We start from the raw sequence: 21,795 nt of genomic DNA, 5'->3' as shown, positions 1-21,795 counted from the left end.
AATTATGTAAGGTGATGCTATGGGGTCTGACCTGTTTAGTAAAGGAAATTACTGGGAAGACATGGTGGCATGGTGACTCAGTGGTTAGCACTGCTGCCTCACAGTGCCAGAGACTCAGGTTTGATTCCAGCCTTGGCTGACTGTCTGTGTGGAGTTTGCACGTTCTCCATGTGTCTGCGTGGGGTTCCTCCGGGAGCTCCAGTTTCCTCCTACTATCCAAAGATGTGCAGGTCAGGTGAATTGGCCATGTTAAATTGTCCATTGTGTTAGGTGCATTAGTCAGGGGTAAATTCAGAAGAATGGGTCTGGGTGGGTTGCTCTTCGGAGGGTCGGTGTGGACTTGTTGAACTGAAGGGCCTGTATCCATACTGTAGGGAATCGAATTGAAAATATTAGAATCAACTTAAATATTTTGCTTGGTGATTCTTATTCTCTCACCAATGAAGTTCTCTCTTCTGAAGAAAGGTCAGTGGACTCAAAATGTTAACTCTGCTTTCTCTCCACAGATACTGCCAGACTTGCTGTGTTTTTCTAGCAATTATTTTTGTTACTAAGTTCCAGCATCTATAGTTCTTCGGGGGTTTTTTTGGACAGAAAAAATGATCTATGGACTGGCTAAATGGAGTGAAATTGCATGAAGTGTAATGCTGTGTAGGTTCCCAGAGTGGAACTGGAGGTTACATTGCCCTAGGATATGATCATGCTCTGGTGATTCTAGGAGGAGAGGTTACCTAGCAATGGTGCAGAATGAGATTGGAGTGCAAGCAGAGACTGTGGTTCAACTAGATCAAGGACTGCGGAACAAACTAGGGAAGCGATGATCATGACGTTTTGGTGGTGACAAACAAATGAGAAAATAAATTGATAAGATTTCAAACAAAAAGAGTTGGATACTTGGAAACAATTTGGTGTCTTCTCTGTAGCACCAGAATAGCCAGCCTGTACAGCAAAAGTACTTCCTGACGGAGCATGGAAGTAAGGTTCGGGTCTTTGGATTTTGAAAAGTGACTGCCTGACCAAGATGTCAGTGTGAATGTTCCTACTGCAGGGAAAGTAATTTTTGTGGATTCTCTTTCATCTTTTAGCTAAGTTAGTGTGATTGTAGGTAGATTGGTACAAACGCCACATTTTTGCAGGGTGGAATATGTTAAAGAAGTATGTTTTTGAGAGAAGTAGGTGATGTGGAAGGGAGCACAAGGAAATAAAAGAGGCTGTTTCAAAACACCTGAACTGCAGAAATAGAAGCACTGACAGAAACTATAGACTTGGGTTGCCTTTACTGGACATTCAGCGGCAAATCTGAATTTCAGGCATTCTGAGAAAAGTTTGCCCTTTCAGTATATAATTATTCTCTTTGGGATAATATTCATTCAATGAAGAATGTTATTGAGAAAATGTTGAGGATTGACTTCGCTCCAATAAAGGAAATTTGGGAAAGGAAAGCGAATTCTAAAGAAGAATTGGTTGACAAATATCACCCATTATGTTTTAGTTTAAATTACTTAGATTACTTACAGTGTGGGTACAGGCCCTTCGGCCCACACCGACCCGCCGAAGCGCAACCCACCCAGACCCATTCCCCAGCATTTATCCTTTCACCTAACACTACAGGCAATTTAGCATGGCCAATTCACCTAACCTGCACAGTTTTGGACTGTGGGAGGAAACCAGAGCATCCGGAGGAAACCCACACAGACACAGGGAGAATGTGGAAACTCCACACAGACAGTCGCCTGAGGCCGGAAATTGAACCTGGGTCTTTGGCTTGTTGCAAGAAATTAATAGCGTCTTAGATGGTGGACATCTTGTGTTATGATTCATAAGAATTGTGTAAAACCATTGTTGTATGCTAAATATGTCAAAATATAATATAGGGCTTTTTATTTAAAGAAGTCAAGTATATCTATTGCGGTTTGTTAATTATGCTGTTAGATACATTGTTGCAAGGACTGGGATCACATATAAAGGATGACAGTCTCTCTAAGCAAGAATTTTTAGATTAGATTCCCTACTGTGTGGAAACAGGCCCTTCAGCCCAACCAGTCCACACCGACCCTCCGGAGAGTAACCCACCCCGACCCATTTCCCTCTGACTAATGCACCTAACATTATTGGCAATTTAGAATGGCCAATTCACCTAACCCTGCACAGTTTTTGGATTGTGGGAGGAAACCAGAGCACCCAGAGAAAACCCACGCAGACACGGGGAGAATGTGCAAATTCCACGCAGACAGTCGCCTGAGGCTGGAATCGAACCTGAGACCCTGATGCTGTAAGGCAGCAGTGTTAACCACTGAGACACCGTGCCACCCCAAGTTCTCCCCTTCACCAGTGGGGATTTAACATAGAAGATGTTGCAATTATGTAATAGATGATGAAGATGGTCCGCAGACTCCCAGGTCATTTGCTCTTCATATGTATATGGGCTGTGACAGGATATTGCCCCATTTCATTATTTGACAGGCAACTACTCAACTTTTGATTTCACTTCAACCAGGGCAGTCGGCTGGTTGGTGTGTGTGTCCCCCAGAGATGTGCTCCTGATCTTTGTGTATCCTAAACCCCCACCCCTGCTTGGATCTGCTCTTATTCCTGGCCAGATAGGTAGCAACAGGAGTAGGTAATGTCACATAAATGGGCTAATTAAACCTGACTTGTTGCCTTTCTTCTGTGTTTATGCCCATGCTGGGGCAACGCTTGAGACAGAGCACTCAGTCCCTTTGTGTATACGTGAGTCTTTCTGACCAGTAGGCAACATGGGATCATGAATGCAGTATCTCACCCCACAATAGCAGTTTCATTTTAACTCGTTATGCTTCTTTTAATTCAAGGGGTTTTGCTCATTTACTTTGGGTGGCACGGTGACTCAGCGGTTAGCACTGCTGCCTCACAGCGCTTGGGACCCAGGTTTGAGTTCAGCCTCAGGTGTGGAGTTTGCACATTCTCCCTATGCCTGCGTGGGTTTCCTCCGGGTGTTCCGGTTTCCTCTCACAAACCAAAGATGTGCAGCTTAGGTAAATTGGCCGTGGTAAATGTCCATAGTGGTCAGGGATGTGTGGGTTAGGTGCATTAGCCAGCAGTAAATATAGAGTAATAGGGTGACCACTTGTTCTGGGTGGGTTACTCTTCAGAGGGTCAGTGTGGACTTGTTGGGTCAAAAGCTCTGTTTCTGCACTGTAGAGAGATATAGAACATAGAATATCACAGCGCAATACAGGCTCTTCAGCCCTCGATGTTACGCTGACCTGTGAAACCAATCTGAAGCCCGTCTAATCTACACTACTCCATTCTCGTCCATATGCCTACCCAAAGACCATGTAAATGTCCTTAAAGTTGGTGAGTCTACTGCTGTTGCAGGTAGTGCGATCCTTGTCCCTACTCCTTTTTGATTAAAGAAACAACCTCTGACATCTGTCCTATGTATCTATCACCCCTCAATTTCAAGCTATGTCCCCTCATGCTAGCCATCACCATCTATGCAAAACCCTCTGATTATCTTATATGTCTCAATTAATCACCTCTCAACCTTCTTCTCTCTAATAAAAACAGCCTCAAGTCCCTCAGCCTTTCCTCATAAGACCTTCACTCCAGACCACGCAACATCCTGGTAAATCTCCTCTGAACCTTTGCCAACACTTCCACATCCTTCCATAATGCGGTGACCAGAAGTGTACGCAATATGCCAAGTGCGGCCGGTCTAGAGTTTTGTACGTCTGCAGCATGACTTCATGGTTCTGAAACTCAATCCATCTACCAATAAAAATTAACACATCTTATGCTTTCTTAACAATCCTATTAGCCTGAGTGGCAACTTTCAAAGATCTGTGTACGTGGACACCGAGATCTCTCTGCTCATCTACACTGCCAAGAATCTTATCATTAGCCCAGTACTCTGCAATCCTGTTACTCCTTCCAAAGTGAATTACCTCACACTTTTACGTATTAAACTCCATTTCAACCTCTCAACCCAGCTCTGCGGCTTATCTGTGCCCCTCTGTAGCCTACAACATCAGTCATCACTATTCACGACTCTACTGACTTTAATGTCGCCAGCAAACTTACTAACCCATCCTTCTACACCCTCATTCAGGTCATTTATAAAAATGACAAACAGCAGTGGATCCAAAACAGATCCTTGTAATACACCACTAGTAACAATTTCTGATCCGAACCACTAAATCACCCACAATCCTACGCCTCCGTATTTTGTGCAATAGCCTACCTTGGGGAACCTTATCAAATGCCTTATTGAAATCTATATCCACTACATCAACTGCTTTACCTTCATCCATCTGTTTGGTCACCTTCTCAAAAAACTCAATTAGGTTTGTGAGGCATGACCTACCCTTCACAAAACCATGTTGACTCGCCCTAATCAACTTATTCTTCTTGAGATGACTGTAAATCCTATCTTTTATAACCCTTTCCAACACTTTACCCACAACCAAAGTAAGGCTCACTGGTCTTTAATTACCCCGTTGTCTCTACTCCCTTCCTTGAATAAGGGAACAACATTTGCTATCCTCCAGTCTCCTGGCACTATTCCTGCAGACAATGACATCATAAAGGTCAAAGCCAAGGGCTCTGCAATCTCGTCCCTGGATTCCCAGAGAATCCTAGGATAAATCCCATCTTGCCCAGGGGATTTATCTATTTTTACATTTTCCAGAATTGCTAACACCTCCTCCTTGTGAATCTCAATCCCATCTAGTCTAGTAGCCTGTATCTCAGTATTCTCCTCGACAACATTATCTTTTTCCAGTGTGAATACTGTTGAAAAATATTCATTTCGCACTTCCTCTATCTCCTCTGACTCCATGCACAGCTTCCCACTACTATCCTTGATTGGCCCTAATCTTTCTCTAGTCATTCTTTTATTCCTGACATACCTATCGGAAGCTTTAGGATTTTCCTTGATCCTATCCGCCAATGACTTCTCATGTCTCCTCCTGGCTTTTCTTAGCTCTCTCCTTAGGTCTTTCCTGGCTAACTTGAAACTCTCAAGCCTCCCAACTGAGCCTTCACATCTCATCCTAACATAAGCCTTCTGCTTCCTCTTGACAAGAGAGGTTCTATGATTTACAATATATATTCTCAAAAACGTATAACGTAAATCAGCAAGAACACTAAGTTGGTAGTGAGGCAGTACTGATCTGTGTAATGCTATGTCCTGCCAATAAACCCATCGGCAAGGATAAGAATGGTCTTGTTTTGTACGTCACCAGCTAGCTTGGATCCATTTAATGGCACATGCTTAATAGGACACATTAATAATAACAAAATAGCTGGACCAGAGAGGGTAAACTGTTGTCCTCGTTTGAACTGCCCCTAACTGTTTCCTCTAGACGTGGGGAATTATAATCAGAGCATTAGTGTTTGTGTATAGTGTTTGTGTATAGTGGCCTACCCTGGGCCACAACCAATCTTAGTGGGCGGCACGGTGGCACAGTGGTTAGCACTGCTGCCTCACAGCGCCTGAGACCCGGGTTCAATTCCTGCCTCAGGCGACTGACTGTGTGGAGTTTGCACGTTCTCCCCGTGTCTGCGTGGGTTTCCTCCGGGTGCTCCGGTTTCCTCCCACAGTCCAAAAGATGTGCAGGGTCAGGTGAATTGGCCATGCTAAATTGCCCGTAGTGTTAGGTAGGGGTAAATGTAGGGGTATGGGTGGGTTTCGCTTCGGCGGGTCGGTGTGGACTTGTTGGGCCGAAGGGCCTGTTTCCACACTGTAATGTAATCTAATCTAATCTAATCAATATGGCTTGAGGTATTTGTTGTGTTAAAATTGATGAAATAGACAAGCAACCAACTTAATTCGCTGATTTATGAGACAATTGATACTGGCTTAATTCAAGGGTTAATGAAACAGGGAGGAAGGGAATTATCTGAAGAGAACTCTAAGGGGACATCAGGAGGAGGTTAAAAATTGCTGGAGAGATTCATGAGAGTAAACATAGATGGAAGTGGAGTCTAAATTCATTCATGAGTCAAGGTCATGACTGAATGTCTGTGAGGAAATAAAGGAGCAATATAAACTGAATCTCTATCTTTAACCTAAAGCCCCCCAATAATACTTATGGCTACGACAAGGAAAACCTCGACAATATATCAAAAAGTAGCTGTAGCTTCTGAGTGTGTCATTTAGTTAAAGTAGAGGTGTTGACATGTTCACTGGAATCACTCCTAAGAATGGTTTTCAGTCCTGTTACCATTTTTGATTTGAATGAATGACTTGGATTCTCACTGCACACCAATTACATTTAAAGATACCAGACTCGGGCCAGTTGAAACGGAGAGGATGATGGTGTAGAACCGGCCTGCATTTTGATGGCACTTCTACAAGCCGAGGAAATAACAAAATGATTTGCAACTGGGAGAATATAGAGAATTAGGCAGCAATTTAAAAAAGATCTACCTGCTGGAGGGTAGTAATATCTGGATTACTCCCGGTGCTACGAGCTAGTGAGAGTAGGAATAGGGGGATAGAGCAGATGAATGCATGACTGAGGAGCTAGTGTATGGGAGAAGGAGTCACATTTTTGGATCATTGGAATATCTTTGGGGTAGAAGTGACCTGTATGAGAAGGATGGATTGCACCTAAATTGGAAGAGGATTAATAGACAGGCAGGGAGATTTGCTAGAGCTACTCGGGAGGATTTAAACTCCAGGGTGGGGGGGTCCTGTGGTGAGGAAAGAGATGAAGACATCAACCGGAGACTGATACAGTTGAGAAAAGAAGTGAGTCAAACAGTTAGGGCAGGTAGAGAAAAAGCAGAGAACGAGGTAGGACTGATAAATTAAATTATATTTATTTCAATGCAAAAGGTCTAACAGGGAAAACAGATGAACTCAGAGCATGGTGAGGACCATGGGACTGGGATATCATAGCAATTACAGAAACATGGCTCAGGGATGGGCAGGACTGGCAGCTTAATGTTCCAGGATACAAATGCTACAGGAAGGATAGAAAGGGAAGCAAGAGAGGAGGGAGAGTGGCAATTTTGATAAGGGATAGCATTACAGCTGTGCTGAAGGAGGATATTCCTGGAAATACATCCAGGGAATTATTTGGGTGGAACTAAGAAATAAGAAAGGGATGATCACCTTATTGGGATTGTATTATAGACTCCTAATTGTTAGCAGGAAATTGAGAAACAAATTTGTCAGGAGATTACAATTATCTGTAAGAATAATAGGGTGTTTACAGTAAGGGACTTTAAGTTTCCAAACACAAATTGGAACTGCCATAGTGTTAAAGGTTTAGATGGTGAGGCATTTGTTAAGTGTGTACAAGACAATTTTCTGAGTCAGTATATGGATGTACTTACTAGAAAACTTATAAAACTTGACCTATTCTTGGGAAATAAGGCAGATGACTGAGGTGTCAGTGGGGGAGCACTTTGGGGCCAGCAACCATAATTCTATTAGTTTTAAAATGGTGATGGAAAAGGATAGACCAGATCTAAAAGTTGAAATTCCAAATTAGAGGAGGGTAATTTTGACGGTATTAGGCAAAAACTTTCAAAAGTTGATTGGGTGCAGATGTTCACAGGTAAAGGACGGCTGGAAAATGGGGAGCCTTCAGAAATGAGATAATGAGAGTCCAGAGACAGTATATTCCTGTTAGGGTGAAAGGAAACGCTGGTAGGTATAGGGAATGCTGGATGACTAGAGAAATTGAGGTTTTGGTTAAGAAAAAGAAGGAAGCACATGTCAGGTCTAGACAGGATAGATCGAGTGAATCCTTAGAAGAGTATAAAGGCAGTAGGAGTATACTTAAGAGGGGAATCAGGAGAGCAAAAAGGGGACATAAGATAGCTTTGGCAAATAGGGTTAAGGAGAATCCAGAAGGTTTTTACAAATATATTAAGGACAAAAGAGTAACTAGTGAGCGAATAGAACCCCTCAAAGATCAGCAAAGCAGCCTTTGTGTGGAGCCGCAGGAGATGGGGGAGATACTAAACGACTATTTTACATCAGTGTTTACTGTGGAGAAGGATGTGGAAGATATAGAATGTAGGGAAATAGATGGTGACATCTTGCAAAATGTCCATATTACAGAGGAGGAAGTGCTAGATGTCTTGAAATGTGCAAAGGTGGACAAATCCCCAGGACTTGATCAAGTCTATTCTGGAAGCTCAGGAAGTGATTATTCGGCCCCTTGCTGAGATATTTGTATCATGGATAGTCACAGGTGAGGTGCTGAAAGACTGCAGGTTGACTGGAGGTGGTACCATTATTTAAGAAAGGTGATAAGGACTATAGACCGATGAGCCAAACGTTGCTGTTAGGCAAGTTGTTGGAGGGAATCCTGAGGGACAGGATTTACACGTATTTGGAAAGGCAAGGATTGATATAGGGATAGTCAACATGGCTTTGTGCGTGGGAAATCAGGTCTCACAAATTTGATTGAGTTTTTTGAAAAAGTAACAAAGAGGATGAGGGCAGAGAGGTGGATGTGATCTATATGGACTTTAGTAAGGAATTCAACAAGATTCCCCATGGGAGACTGGTTAGCAAGATTAGATCTCATGGAAGACAGGGAAATCTCGCCATTTGGATATCGAACTAGCTCAAAGATTCAGAGGGTGGTGGTGGATAGTTGTTTTTCAGACTGGAGGCCTGTGACCAGTGGAGTGCCATAAGGATCTGTGTTGGGTCCAATACTTTTCATCATTTATATAAATGATTTCTATATGAACATGGGAGGTATAGTTAGTAAGTTTGCAGATGACACCAAAATTGGAGGTGTAATGGTAGGCCAAGTAGGTTACCTCAGATTACAATGGGCTCTTGATCAGATGGACCATTGGGCTGAGAAGTGGCAGATGGAGTTTAATTCAGATAAATGCGAGGTGCTGCATTTTGGGAAATCAAATCTTAGAAGGACTTATACACTTAATGGTAAGGTCCTAGGGAGTGTTGCTGAACAAAGAGACCTTGGAGTGCAGGTTCATAGCTCCTTGAAAGTAGAGTTGCAGGTAGATAGGATAGTGAAGGCGTTTGGTATGCTTTCCTTTATTGGTCAGAGGATTGAGTATCGGAGTTGGGTGGTCATCTTGCACCTATACAGGACATTGGTTATGCCAGTTTTTGAATATTGCATGCAGTTCTCGTTCCCTTCCTATCACAAGGATGTTGTGAAACTTGAGAGGGTTCAGAATAGATTTACAAGAATGTTGCCAGGGTTGGAGGATTTGAGCTATAGGGAGAGGCTGAATAGGCTGTGGCTGTTTTCCCTGGAGTGTCGAAGGCTGAGGGGTGACCTCATAGAGGTTTATAAAATCACAGGGGCATGGATAGGATAAATAGACAAAGTCTTTTCTTTGGCGTGGTGGAGTCCAGAACTATATGGCATAGGTTAGGGTGAGAGGGATTAGATATAAAAGGGAACTAAGGGACAACTGTTTCACGCAGAGGGTGGTGCAGGTATGAAATGAGCTGCCAGAAGAGGTGGTGAATGCTATTACAATTGCAGCATTTAAAAGGCATCTTGATGGGTATATGAAGAGGAAGGGTTTGGAGGGATAAGGGTCAAGTGCAGGCAAATGGGACTAGATTGGATTTGGATATCTGGTCAGCATGGTCGGATTGGACTGAAGGGTCTGTTTCCGTGCTATACATCTCTATGACTCTATAACTCTAAATACATACATGTCATTCGTGTTGAAGGGTTGTTGTGCGGTGGTGCAACAGGAAATTCTTGCATAACAGGATTCCACAAAAAAAGTAAAATAAATGGAACAAATGATTTGCTTTCTTTGCTGTTTGAACTATGCCTTGGAATCTTTTTGAGACAGTAGACAGGGCATTGATTTAACAGACAGCAGCTCTGGCAACACAGCACTCCCTCCAGGCAGGACTTGGCCTGGATTATGTACTCATGTTTCTGATGTTGGTCTTAAACATGCTCACTCATTGTCCATTTTCCAGACAGAGACTGACAGGTTATTTGATATTAAGAGGATCAATGTACCAGAGATTGTTGCAGTTAATGTTAAAATTCATCCATAAGTTTATTGTAGCTGCCTTGAGGGGCTGAATGGCCTATTACTTTTCCCATTTCTTATGCTCATAGTTTTTGTTGACATGTTGGCATGGAATACTGTGTGCAATTCTGGTCACCTCACTACAAGAAGGATGTGATAGCACTTGAAGGGGTACAAAGGAGATACAATAGCATGTTCCCTGGGAAGGAGAATTTTTAAAAAATTAATTCCTTGGATGAGGGCCTGCTGGCTAGGCCTGTGTTTATTGCCCATCCCAGGGAACTGTCAAGAGTCAACCACATTGCTGTGGGCCTGGAGTCACATGTAAGCCAGACCAGGTAAGAATGATAGTTTCCTCTCTAAAGGACAGTGAGCCAGATGGGCTTTTCCAGCAATGTACATGGCTTCATAGTTATCATTTGACTCTTAACTCCAGATTTTATTGAAAACAAATGTCACCATCTGCCATGGCAGGATTTAAACTCAATTCTCCAGACATTATCTGGGTCTCTGGATTAATACCACTAGGCCATTGCCTAGCTCATTAGAGCGATAAGGAGAGACGAGACAGGCTTAGATTGTTTTATTTAGATTAGAAGAGGCTTGGGGGAAATTATTGCAATGTATAAGATTATGAAGTATTTAGACAGGGTGAATAGAGAGCTGATGGCCCCTTGATTGAGGGGTCAAACATGAGAGGGCACAATTTTGGGGTCAGAGACAAGAGATTCAGAGGGTATTTCAGATAAAAAAAGTCTTTTCACTCGGTTGTGGGTGGGGTGATGGTGGTAGGAATCTGGTACAGATTGTCTGGGAAGGTAGTGGGTGCCAAAAACCTACAACTTTTAAAAAATAATATATGGATGAGCACTTGAAATATAACATTCAAGGATATGGGGACAATGCAGGAAATTGGGATTTGCGTGCCTTTAATAGTAGTTATTGTCAGTGCTGACTCAATGGGCCAAAGGGCCTATTCTGTGCTATATGAAATTTTGGCTTTTTGACTGTATGTTTTATTGAATCGATGAATTCCCACCAAGTCACAATATGTGCAGTTCTTTCCACCTACGTCCCTTTTATTCATTGCATCGATATTAAGATATATTGCCTAGCTTGACTGGGCACTGCTTCACCTTGCACAGTCTCTCATTCCTCCCTTAAGCTTTTAACACACAAACTAGTTTCTCCCCCTCTGACTTAATCAATGCCAACAGGACCTTGGATCTTCATAAAGGGGATTTCTAATGGTGAACAGTGAGGCAAGCAGGTGGACCAATGGCGTAACAGTGAAGGAGTGAAGAAAAATGAGCATTTGTAGAATCTTGACACTCAAGATTGGAGCTGTCAAGTTTCAAAGATTCAAAATGAATTTTGTAAGACAGTTGATAAATGCAGGTTGAACTTTGAAGACATGAGGTTGTTGACTTTCTCACTGAGCTGGTAAGTTTGTTTGCAAACGTTATGTACAAAGTAACATCATTACTCACCAGTGAAGTGTGGGTGTTCTGGCCCAATTGCAAATTAAGTGGCCCGGTTCGCTGAGTGGGTGGTATTGTTTCTGGTTTTGTTTCTTCGTGGTTGGTATATGGGGCCTAACTCTACATGTTTGTTGATGGACTTCCAGGTTGAGTGCCACACACCCATGCACGTCTTTGTTTGGCTTGTCCGAGGATGGATTCATTGTCCCAGCCGCACTGGTGCTCTTTGTCTATGCGTATGGGCACAAATGATAGTTGAGCGTGCCTCTTGCTGGCTAGCTGGTGTTTGCGTACCCTGATGGTTAGTTTTCCTCCAGTTTGCCATTTGTGGCAGTATTTACATGGTATTTCTGTATAATGTTGGTTCTATTAGTTGTGGGTTTGGGATCTGTGTACTCATCAATAGCTGTCAGTGTAGTTGTTGGTTTGTGGGCTACCATGATACCTAGGGATCAGAGTAGTCTGGTGGCCATTTCCAATATATCCTTGAAGTATGACAAGATGACCAGTGTATCCAGACATGTTGCGTCTTCCTGTTGTGTAGGTACTGACAGACTTTTTTGGTAAGCGTTGTTTTTGAAGATGTTCTTCTTCAGCTTTGCACAGCTCCGGGGTGCTGCAGTGTGTTATGGCTCACTTGAACAATGTTCCGATGTAGCTTCGTTTGTGGGTGTTGGGATGGCTGCTGTTGTAGTTGAGTACTTGATGTGTATGGATGGCCTTCCTGTGTGCACTGGTCTTGAGGTCACCAGTGGCCTTGCTCTCGATCATCATGTCCAGGAGGGGAAGTTGGTTGTTGTTCTTTTCTGCTTTAATGAATTTTACATCAGTGAGGGTCTTGTTTATGAGCCTCTGGGTTTCTTCTAGTTGAGCATGTTTGGTAATGACATAGAGGATCCTCTAAGTTCAGGGTGGGTAGTGGGAAGGGTTGTCTATTGTAGTCTTTGCATTACATCTTCCACTATTAATCCTGATATTGGTGATCCCATGGGTGTTCTGTTGATTTGCCTATATACCTAACCATTGAAGATGAAGTGGATTGTGAAGTACAGATGTGCTAGTAGTGTGTTTGCTTTCTCAATGTATTGTGCCCTGTTTATTATGATAGCCTTGCATCCTTTGTGCACCAGTTGGATTACAATGTTCTTGTCTTTCCCGAGCCCTCTGTGTTAAGGGTGTTCCATTCACTCATTTTGCTTAGCGATGGGGATATCAACTGCTGGAATTGTGAGTTTCTTCTGTGAGTCCATGTAAAGACTGCCACAAACATTACATAGGGCAAACCAGATGAAAACTAGCCATCAGGGTACATGAACACCAATTAACCACCAAGAGACATGATCAACTATCAATTGTGTCCACACACGGACAAAGAAGGACACAAATTCAACTGGGATAACATATCCATCCTAGGACAAGCCAACCGAAGACATACTTGAGAATTCCTTAGAGGCCTGGCAATCAACCCAGAACTCCATTAACAAACATGTAGAGTTAGACCCCCTACACTAACCACTAAGAAATGACACCAGAAATGGTACCACCCAGCTCAGCAAACTGGGACACATTAGCAAGAAGAACAGAACACCAACACTTCTCTGGAGGTGCACTGATGAGTTCCCTTTAGTATGGTGACAACAGGTCTGCAAACAAACTTACCAGCTCAGTGAGAAAGTCAACAACCTCATCCACAACCTGAGCTACAAATCTTCTCAAGAACTTTGAAGACATGGCAATGGGAACGAGACTGACCAGGGAAAGTTAAATAATGTGTTGGAACATGAATTACCCCAGTGTGAAGGAAGTTAAAAATAGTTGCCAGCAATCCTCACTAATAAAGATGAAAATTCTTCAGGGCTGTATTTCCAGATCATATGATTGAGTCCTATTCCCACTGATAATGCACAAGAGAGAAGTAAGTATCAGGGTTTGTTGTGACTTCCACTCTGTAACTTTTACATCCTCCTGATAGAGGCATAGAGATGTACAGCATGGAAACAGACCCTTTAGTCCAACCCGTCCATGCCGACCAGATATCCCAACCCAATCTAGTTCCACCTGCCAGCACCTGGCCCATATTCCTCCAAACTCTTCCTATTCATATACCCATCCAAATGCCTTTTAAATGTTGCAATATACCAGCCTCTGCCAATTCCTCTGGCAGCCCAGCCTCTCCCTATAGCTCAAATCCTCCAACTCTGACAACATCCTTGTCAATCTTTTCTGAACCTTTTCAAGTTTCACAACATCTTTCCGATAGGAAGGAGACCAGAATTGCACGCAATATTCCAACAGTGGCCTAACCAATGTCCTGTACCGCCGCAACATGACCTCCCAACTCCTGTACTCAAAACTCTGACTAATAGAGGAAAGCATACCAAACACCTTCTTCACTATCCTATCTACCTGTGACTCCACTTTCAAGGAGCTATGAACCTCCACTCTAAGGCCTCTTTGTTCAGCAACACTCCCTAGGGCCTTACCATTAAGTGTATAAGTCCTGCTAAGATTTGCTTTCCCAAAATGCAGCACCTTGCATTTATCTGATTTAAACTCCATCTGCCACTTCTCAGCCCATTGGCCCATCTGGTCCAGATCCTGTTGTAATCTGAAATAACCCACTTTGCTGTACACTACACCTCCAATTTTGGTGTCATCTGCAAACTTACTAACTGTACCTCTTATGCTCACATCCAAATCATTTATATACATGACGAAAAGTAGAGGACCCAGTACTGAACCTTGTGGCACTCCACTGGTCCCAGGCTTCCAGTCTGAAAAACAACCCTCCACACCATTGAAAAGCCAGAGCTTGGCTTAATTAATGACACTTTTTGCTGACACCGAGTCTAGAAAATCCAATCCAGGACCTGAGCATGTGATCAAGGCTGCAGTGCAATGCTTAAAGGAATGTCATCATGTCAGAGATTATAATCTTTGCATATCACATTCACTCAGCTTTTTGATTCAGGCTGATGGTGGCACGGTGGCTCAGTGTCTAGCACTGCTGCCTCACAGTGCCAGGGACCCAGGTTCGATTCCAGTCTCAGGTGATTGTCTGTGTGGAGTTTGCACATTCTCCCTGTGTCTGCGTAGGTTTCCTCTACGTGCTCCAGTTTCCTCCCACAATCCAAAGATGTGCAGGTTAGGTGAATTGGCCATGCTAAGTTTCCCATAGTGTTAGTTGCATTAGTCAAAGGGAATTGGGTCTGAGTGGGTTACTCTTTGGAGGGTCGGTGTGAACTTGTTGGGCCGAAGGTCCTGTTTCCACACTGTAGGGAATCAAATCTAATCTATTCAGCAGGTTTGATGGGCGGAATGGCCTCCTCCTGCCTCTCTTTCCTACGTTTCTGTTGTGTGGCAAAATTCAAAGAAGGTCAGACAGTAAATAATTTATTACCTAGTGCTGTAACAACAATGGAATTGAAGAATTAACCAGCCATGGTGCCTGAGCTTGGTTCTGACCACTGAAAACTGCAGATGAAGTGGTGTATCGTAAAAGGGATGACAATGTTCTACAACCTCAGCACGTTGAGAAAAGGCCATATAAATTTCAAATTTGCAAAGAGATAGAGAGAGAAAAAAAGAATAGTGTGGGAAAAGAGAGCAAAGGTAGAAATGAAACAAAATTACCTGCACATTTCACAAAAGAGACCTGAATATCCAGCGCACACTGCTTTTCCAGACTTCAATACATCAGTAGGGCTATTGTGCTTTGTGTCCTTGTTGTGAAATCCCTTCACGTCATATTCTGCAAAGATATTAAAGAATTGGCTACTACCACTTCCAATTTTAACAAGGAATATATGGTAATAGAATTATTTGTTTCTTTAATGTTCCACAGAAATCTGAAAATATTGACAAAAGCTACACTCAGGAGCACCTAGAGCATTGCCACCTGTAGAAAGCTCACTTGTTACTACTACAGGAAGGCATACAGTGAAAGAGAAAGCTAGATAATAAACTGTCAAACACAGAATTAAATCGCAGGTGATGGCAACTTATAAGCAATACATGTATAAATGACTTATGGAGGTTTAAACTACGTTTTTGAATTATGAAAGATAATAAATTTTATAGCACTTATCAAACCTTTGAGAGGTGTTGAAAAGGACTTTGTACAAATTACTTTTGATGTGTAGACATTTGGTGTTGATAGACACAACAGATTTTGTGAAGGTAAAGGCATGTCCATTTAAAAATAAACTTAATTACTCCATGGTGGCTCACTGGTTAGCACTTCACAGCGCCAGGGACCCAGGTTCGATTCCAGCCTTGGGTAACTGTGTGCAGTTTGCACATTCACCCAGTGTCTGCATGGGTTTCCTCCCACAGTCCAAAGATGTGCAGGCCAGGTGAATTGGCCATGCTAAATTGCCCATAGTGTTAGGTGCATGAGTCAGGGGTAAATATAAAGTAGGGGAATGGGTCTTCAAAGAGTTGGTGTGGACTTGTTGGGACAAATGGCCTGTTTCCATACTGTAGGGAGTCTAATTTAATTGGGAGAGGTGAAAATTTCATTGCCCCCCTGTCTGCAGGTTACAAATGTAACTTTGTATTTGCTTGAAGTGCTATTTCAAGGATCTTTACAAGTTATAGCTGGATAGGTGACTCTGTTAAATCAACCACCCCTAAAAGGTAGAAAACCTGTGTAATTTCTTTTTAAGTATGATGCAAGGACATAATTCTGACAGAACAGATATTCTCCTGCAATAAACTACATTCATCTTTCTTTTTCCTACCACATGGAGACAAGGCCCTTTGGCCCAAACTGGTCTCTGCCAACCAAAATTTCCATCCATGTTAACCCAATTTCTCTGCACTGGGCCCATATCCTTCTAAAACTTTCCTATCCATGTATTTGTCCAAATACCTTTTAAACATTGTTAATGTATCCACCTCAACCACTTTCACTGGCAGCTCATTCCATATACGTATCACCCTCTGTGTAAAAATGTTGCCCCTCAGGTTCCTTTTGATTCTTTGCCCTCTTATCTTAAACTGATGCCCTCTAGTCTTCGATTCCCCAACTCTGGGAAAAAGACTGAATGTATTCAGGAGAAAGTGAGGACTCCAGATGCTGACGATCAGTGTCGTAGAGTGGGGAGCTGGAAAAGCACAGCCGGTCAGACAGCATCCAAGGAGCAGGAGAATCGATTTTTCGAGCATAAGCCCTTCATCAGGAATGAAAATTGTGGCCCAAGGGGGCTGAAACACAAATGGGAGGGGGGTGGGGCTGGGGAACATAGCTGGAAATGCAATAGGTAGATGAAGGGGATAGGTTGGAGAGGAGGGTGGAGCGGATGAGTGGGAAGAAAGATGGATAGGTAGGACAGTTCAAGAGGGCAGTGCCAAGTTGGAAGGTTGGATCTGGGATAAGGTGGGGGAGTGGAATTAAGGAACCTGGTGAAATCCACATTGATCTTGTGTGGTTGGAGTGTCCCAAGGCGGAAGATGAGACATTCTTCTTCCAGGCATCGGGTGGTTAGGGTTTGGCGGCGGAGGAGGCCCAGGGCTTGCACGTCCTTAGCAGAGTGGGAGGTGGATTAAAGTGTTTGACCACAAGGTGGTGGGATTGTTTAGTGCGAATGTTCCAGAGATGTTCTCTGAAACGTTCTGCAAGTTGGCATCCTGTCTCTCCAATGTAGAGGAGACCACATTGGGAGCAACAGACACAGTAGATAACGTGTGTGGAAGTACAGGTAAATTTGGATGTGGAAGGATACTTTGGGGCCTGGGACGGAGGTGAGGGGGGAGGTGTGAGCACAGGTTTTGCAATTCTTGCAGCAGCAGAGGAAGGTGCTGGGAGGGCAGGGTGGGTTAGGAGGGTCATGGAACTAACAAGAGTCATATAGCTGTACAGCATGGAAACAGACCCTTCAGTCCAACTCGTCCATGCCAACCAGATATCCCAACCTAATCTGGTCCCATTTGCCAGCACTTGGATCATATCCCTCTGAACCCTCCCTAGTCATGTACCCATCCAGATGTCTTTTAAATGTTGTAATTGTACCAGCCTCCACCACTTCCTCTGGCAGCTCATTACATACATACACCATCCTCTGCATGAAAAAGTTGCCCCTTAAGTCTCCTTTATATCTTTCCTCTCTCAGCTGAAACCTATGCCCTCTCATTCTTACTCCCCCACCCCAGGAAAAAGACTTTGTCTATTTAACCTATCCAAGCCCCTCATGATGTTATAAATCTCTATAAGGTCACCCCTCAGCCTTCAACCCTCCAGAGAAAACAGTCCCAGCCTATTCAGCCTCTCTCTATAACTCAAATCCTCCAACACTGACAATATGCTTGCAAATCTTTTCTGAACTCTTTCAAGTTTCACAACATCCTTCCGATAGGGTAATCAAAGATAGAGAACAGGAAAAATTTCTGGCTGTAACAGCTGCTCCTTTTTGAGGTATTTTAGGTGTTGGAGGTGATTTCCTCAAATTCCATGAGCAGCATTTATTGTTTTATACGCTGCTGCATTGTTTTGGAACTTTGAAAAAAAAAAGTAAAAACAACAGCAGCTTTAAACGGGAGAGGAACAGACAAAGGAAGCACATGGTGAGGACAGTGCAGGAGAGAGAGAGAGAGAGAAAGAGAGAGAGGGGAAGAAACCCACATTGCTAACTGAGAGTTAGTTAGCAGTTACTGCCTTTGCTGTTGAATTCATGTATTGCTGGACACCAGAGTGCATCTGGGAAAATTAAAAACAGTGAAATTCACAACTGATCTTGGAGGAACCTATTTGGAGAGGTCACAGCGCAGAAGCAGATGAGTGGATTTTAAGCGCGGCCTTAAAATAAGTCTGCAGCAGTGAGTAGAGTGGGTTCTTTCTTGATTACATGTTTTATTGAGCTATGTCTCTTGATTAAACTTTAAATATATATGTCATAAGTATTAATTTAACTTAGAGCAGTGTTTTGTAGAGGAATAAGACAGTACTATTTTCTGGGTCTGTAGATTGAAAGAAGCAAAAATGGCCTTTAGTAGCTGAACATGCTCTTCTTGTCAGATATGGGAGTTTACGGAGAGTTTATGGACTACTGAGGATTATATCTGCAATAAATGGCATTGATTGCGAATCCTATCATATCGAGTGGATCATTTGGAGAGGCAGATAGAGTCAATGAGGAATTTACAAGAGCATGGGGATATGATGGATGGCAATTATGGGACGGGGGGAAAAGTCTCAGGTACAGTCACATAGATGGGTTAACTCCAGGAAAGGTAAGAGCAGTTGGCAGGTAGTGCAGGAATCTTCTGTGGCTATCCCCATTTCAAACAAGTATGCTGTTTTGGAAAATGTAGGGGGTGGTGGACACTCAGGGTACGTAGCACAAAAAGCCATGTTTCTGGTATTGAGACTGGCTCTAATGTTTTGAGACGTACATCAGGTTCCAAGTGATCAATTGTGTTAGGGGACTCTCTAGCCTGAGGTACAGACAGACGTTTCTGAGGTCAGCAGCGAAAAATCAGAATGGTGTGTTGCTTCCCTGGTGTCAGGATCAAGGATGTCTCAGAGATGGTGCAGAATGTTCTCAACACATTGAAACTAACAACATAGGAAGGGAAAAGGTTGAGATTCTGAAGGGAGATTACAGAAAGTTAGGCAGGAATTTAAAAAGGAGGTCCTCGAGAGTAGTAATATGTGGATTACTTGCAGTGCTACAAGAGAGTGAGGGCAGGAATAGGAGGATAGAGCAGGTGAACGCATGGCTGAGGAGCTGGTGTATGGGAGAAGGATTCACATTTTTGGATCATTGGAAGCTTTTTTGTGGTAGAAGTGAACTGTACAAGAAGGACGGGACTAATAAACTTGCAGGGAGATTTGCTAGAGCTGCTTGGGAGGATTTAAACTGGTAAGATGGTGAGGTGGTGGTGGTGTAGAGACCCAGGGAGATAGTGAGGAAAGATTTAAAATGCTACAGGAAGGACAGAAAGGGAGGCAAAAGAGAAGGGGGAGTGGCATTTTTGATAAGGGATAGCATTACTTCTGCACTTAGGGAGAATATTCCTGGAAATGCATCCAGGGAAGTTATTTGGGTGGAACTGAGAAATAAGAAAGGGATGATCACCTTATTGGGATTGTATTATAGACCCCCTAATAGTCAGAGAGAAATTGAGTAACAAATTTGTAAGGACATCTCAGCTATCTGTAAGAATAATAGGGTGGTTATGGTAGGGGATTTTAACTTTCCAAACATAGACTGGAACTGCCATAGTATTAAGGGTTTAGATGAAGAGAAATTTGTTCAGTGTGTACAAGAAAATTTTCTGATTCAGTATGTGGATGTACCTACTACAGAAGGTACAAAGCTTGACCTACTCTTGGGAAATAAGGCAGGTGACTGAGGTATCAGTGGGGGAGCACTTCGGGGCCAATGACCATAATTCTATTAATTTTAAACCAGTGATGGAAAAGGATAGACCAGATCTAAAAGTTGAAGTTCTAAATTAGAGGAAGGCCAATTTTGACGGTATTAGGTAAGAACTTTCAAAAGCTGATTGGGCACAGATGTTTGCAGGTAAAGGGATGACTGGAAAATGGGAAGCCTTCAGAAATGAGGTAATGAGAGTCCAGGGACAGTATATTCCTGTTAGGGTGAAAGGAAAGGCTGGTAGGTATAGGGAATGCTGGATGATGAAAGAAATTGAGGATATGCTTAAGTAAAAGAAGGAAGCATATGCCAGGTATAGACAAGATAGATTGAATGAATCCTTAGAAAACTACAAAGGCAGTAGGAGGCATTTAAAAGCAAAATCAAGAGGGCTAAAAGGGGAGATGAGATAGCTTTGGCAAATAGAATTAAGGAGAATCCAAAGGGTCTTGACAAATATATTAAGGACAAAAGGGTAACAAGGGAAATAATAGGGCCCCTCAAAGATCAGCAGGACAGCCTTTGTATGGAGCCGCAGAAAGTGGGGGAGATACTAAACAAGTATTTTGCATCAGTGTTTACTGTGGAAAAGGACATGGAAGATATAGAATGTAGGGAAATAGATGGTGACACCTTGAAAAATGTCCATATTACAGAGGAGGACGTGCTGGATGTCTTCAGACGCATAAAAGTGGATAAATCACCAGGACCTGATCAGGTGTACTCTAGAACTCTGTGGGAAGCTAGGGAAGTGATTGCGGGGCCTCATACTGAGATATTTGTATCATCGATAGTCACAGGTGAGGTGCTGGAAGATTGAAGGTTGGCTAACGTGGTGGTAAGAAAGGTGGTAAGGACAAGCCAGGGAACTATGGGCCAGTGAGTCTGACATCAGTGATGGACAAGTTGTTGGAGGGAATCCTGAGGGACAGGATGTACATGTATTTGAAAAGGCAAGGACTGATTAGGAATACTCAACATGGCTTTGTGCATGGGAAATCATGTCTCACAAACTTGATTGAGGTTTTTGAAGAAGTAACAAAGAGGATTGACGTGGGCAGAGCAGTAGATGTAATCTGTATGGACTTCAGTGAGGTATTTGACAAGGTTCCACATGGGAGACTGGTGAGCAAGGTTAGATCTCATGGAAGAAAAGGAGAACTCACCATTTGAATACAGAACTGGCTCAAAGGTAGAAGACAGAGGAGGGTGGTGGTGGAAGGTTGTTTTTCAGACTGGAGGCCTGTGACCAGTGGAGTGCCACAAGGATTGGTGCTGGGTCCACTACTTTTCATCATTTATGTAAATGATTTGAATGGGAACATAAGAGGTACAGTTAGTAAGTTTGCAGATGACAGCGAAGAGGGTTATCTCAGATTACAATAGGATCTGGACCAGATGGGCCAATGGGCTGAGAAGTGGCAGATGGAGTTTAATTTAGATAAATGTGAAGTGCTGCATTTTGGGAAAGCAAATCTTAGCAGGACTTATACACTTAATGGTAAGGTCCTAGGGAATGTTGCTAAACAAAGAGACCTTGGAGTACAGGTTCATAGCTCCTTGAAAGTGGAGTTGCAGGTAGATAGGATAATGAAGGCGGCATTTGGTATGCTTTCCTTTATTGGGCAGAGTATTGAGTACAGGAGTTAGAACATAGAACATAGAACATAGAAGAATACAGCGCAGTACAGGCCCTTTGGCCCTCGATGTTGCGCTGATCCAAGCCCACCTAACCTACATTAGCCCACTATCCTCCATATGCCTATCCAATGCCCGCTTAAATGCCCATAATGAGGGAGAGTCCACCACTGCTACTGGCAGGGCATTCCATGAACTCACGACTCGCTGAGTAAAGAACCTACCCCTAACATCTGTCCTATACCTACCCCCCCTTAATTTAAAGCTATGCCCCCTTGTAATAGCTGACTCCATACGTGGAAAAAGAT

General features: G+C 43.0%; 1 protein-coding gene across 1 annotated transcript in view; it reads right to left on the bottom strand.

The window, feature by feature from the left end:
- The window catches only part of LOC122556265 (kyphoscoliosis peptidase-like), a 131,088-nt gene that overhangs the window by 9,818 nt on the left and 99,475 nt on the right, over positions 1-21,795 (bottom strand). The window contains exon 10 of the mRNA XM_087993199.1: positions 15,102-15,219. Coding sequence (XP_087849325.1) covers positions 15,102-15,219 — 118 coding nt within the window. The remainder of the gene's footprint in view (positions 1-15,101; positions 15,220-21,795) is intronic.

Source organism: Chiloscyllium plagiosum, unplaced genomic scaffold (assembly GCF_037043375.1).
Source record: "Chiloscyllium plagiosum isolate Xiang-an unplaced genomic scaffold, Cpla_swu_hap1 HiC_scaffold_13, whole genome shotgun sequence".
Classification (NCBI taxonomy): domain Eukaryota; kingdom Metazoa; phylum Chordata; class Chondrichthyes; order Orectolobiformes; family Hemiscylliidae; genus Chiloscyllium; species Chiloscyllium plagiosum.
The sequence above is the reverse complement of the archived record's forward strand: the minus strand, read 5'-3'. Positions and strand labels throughout refer to the sequence as shown.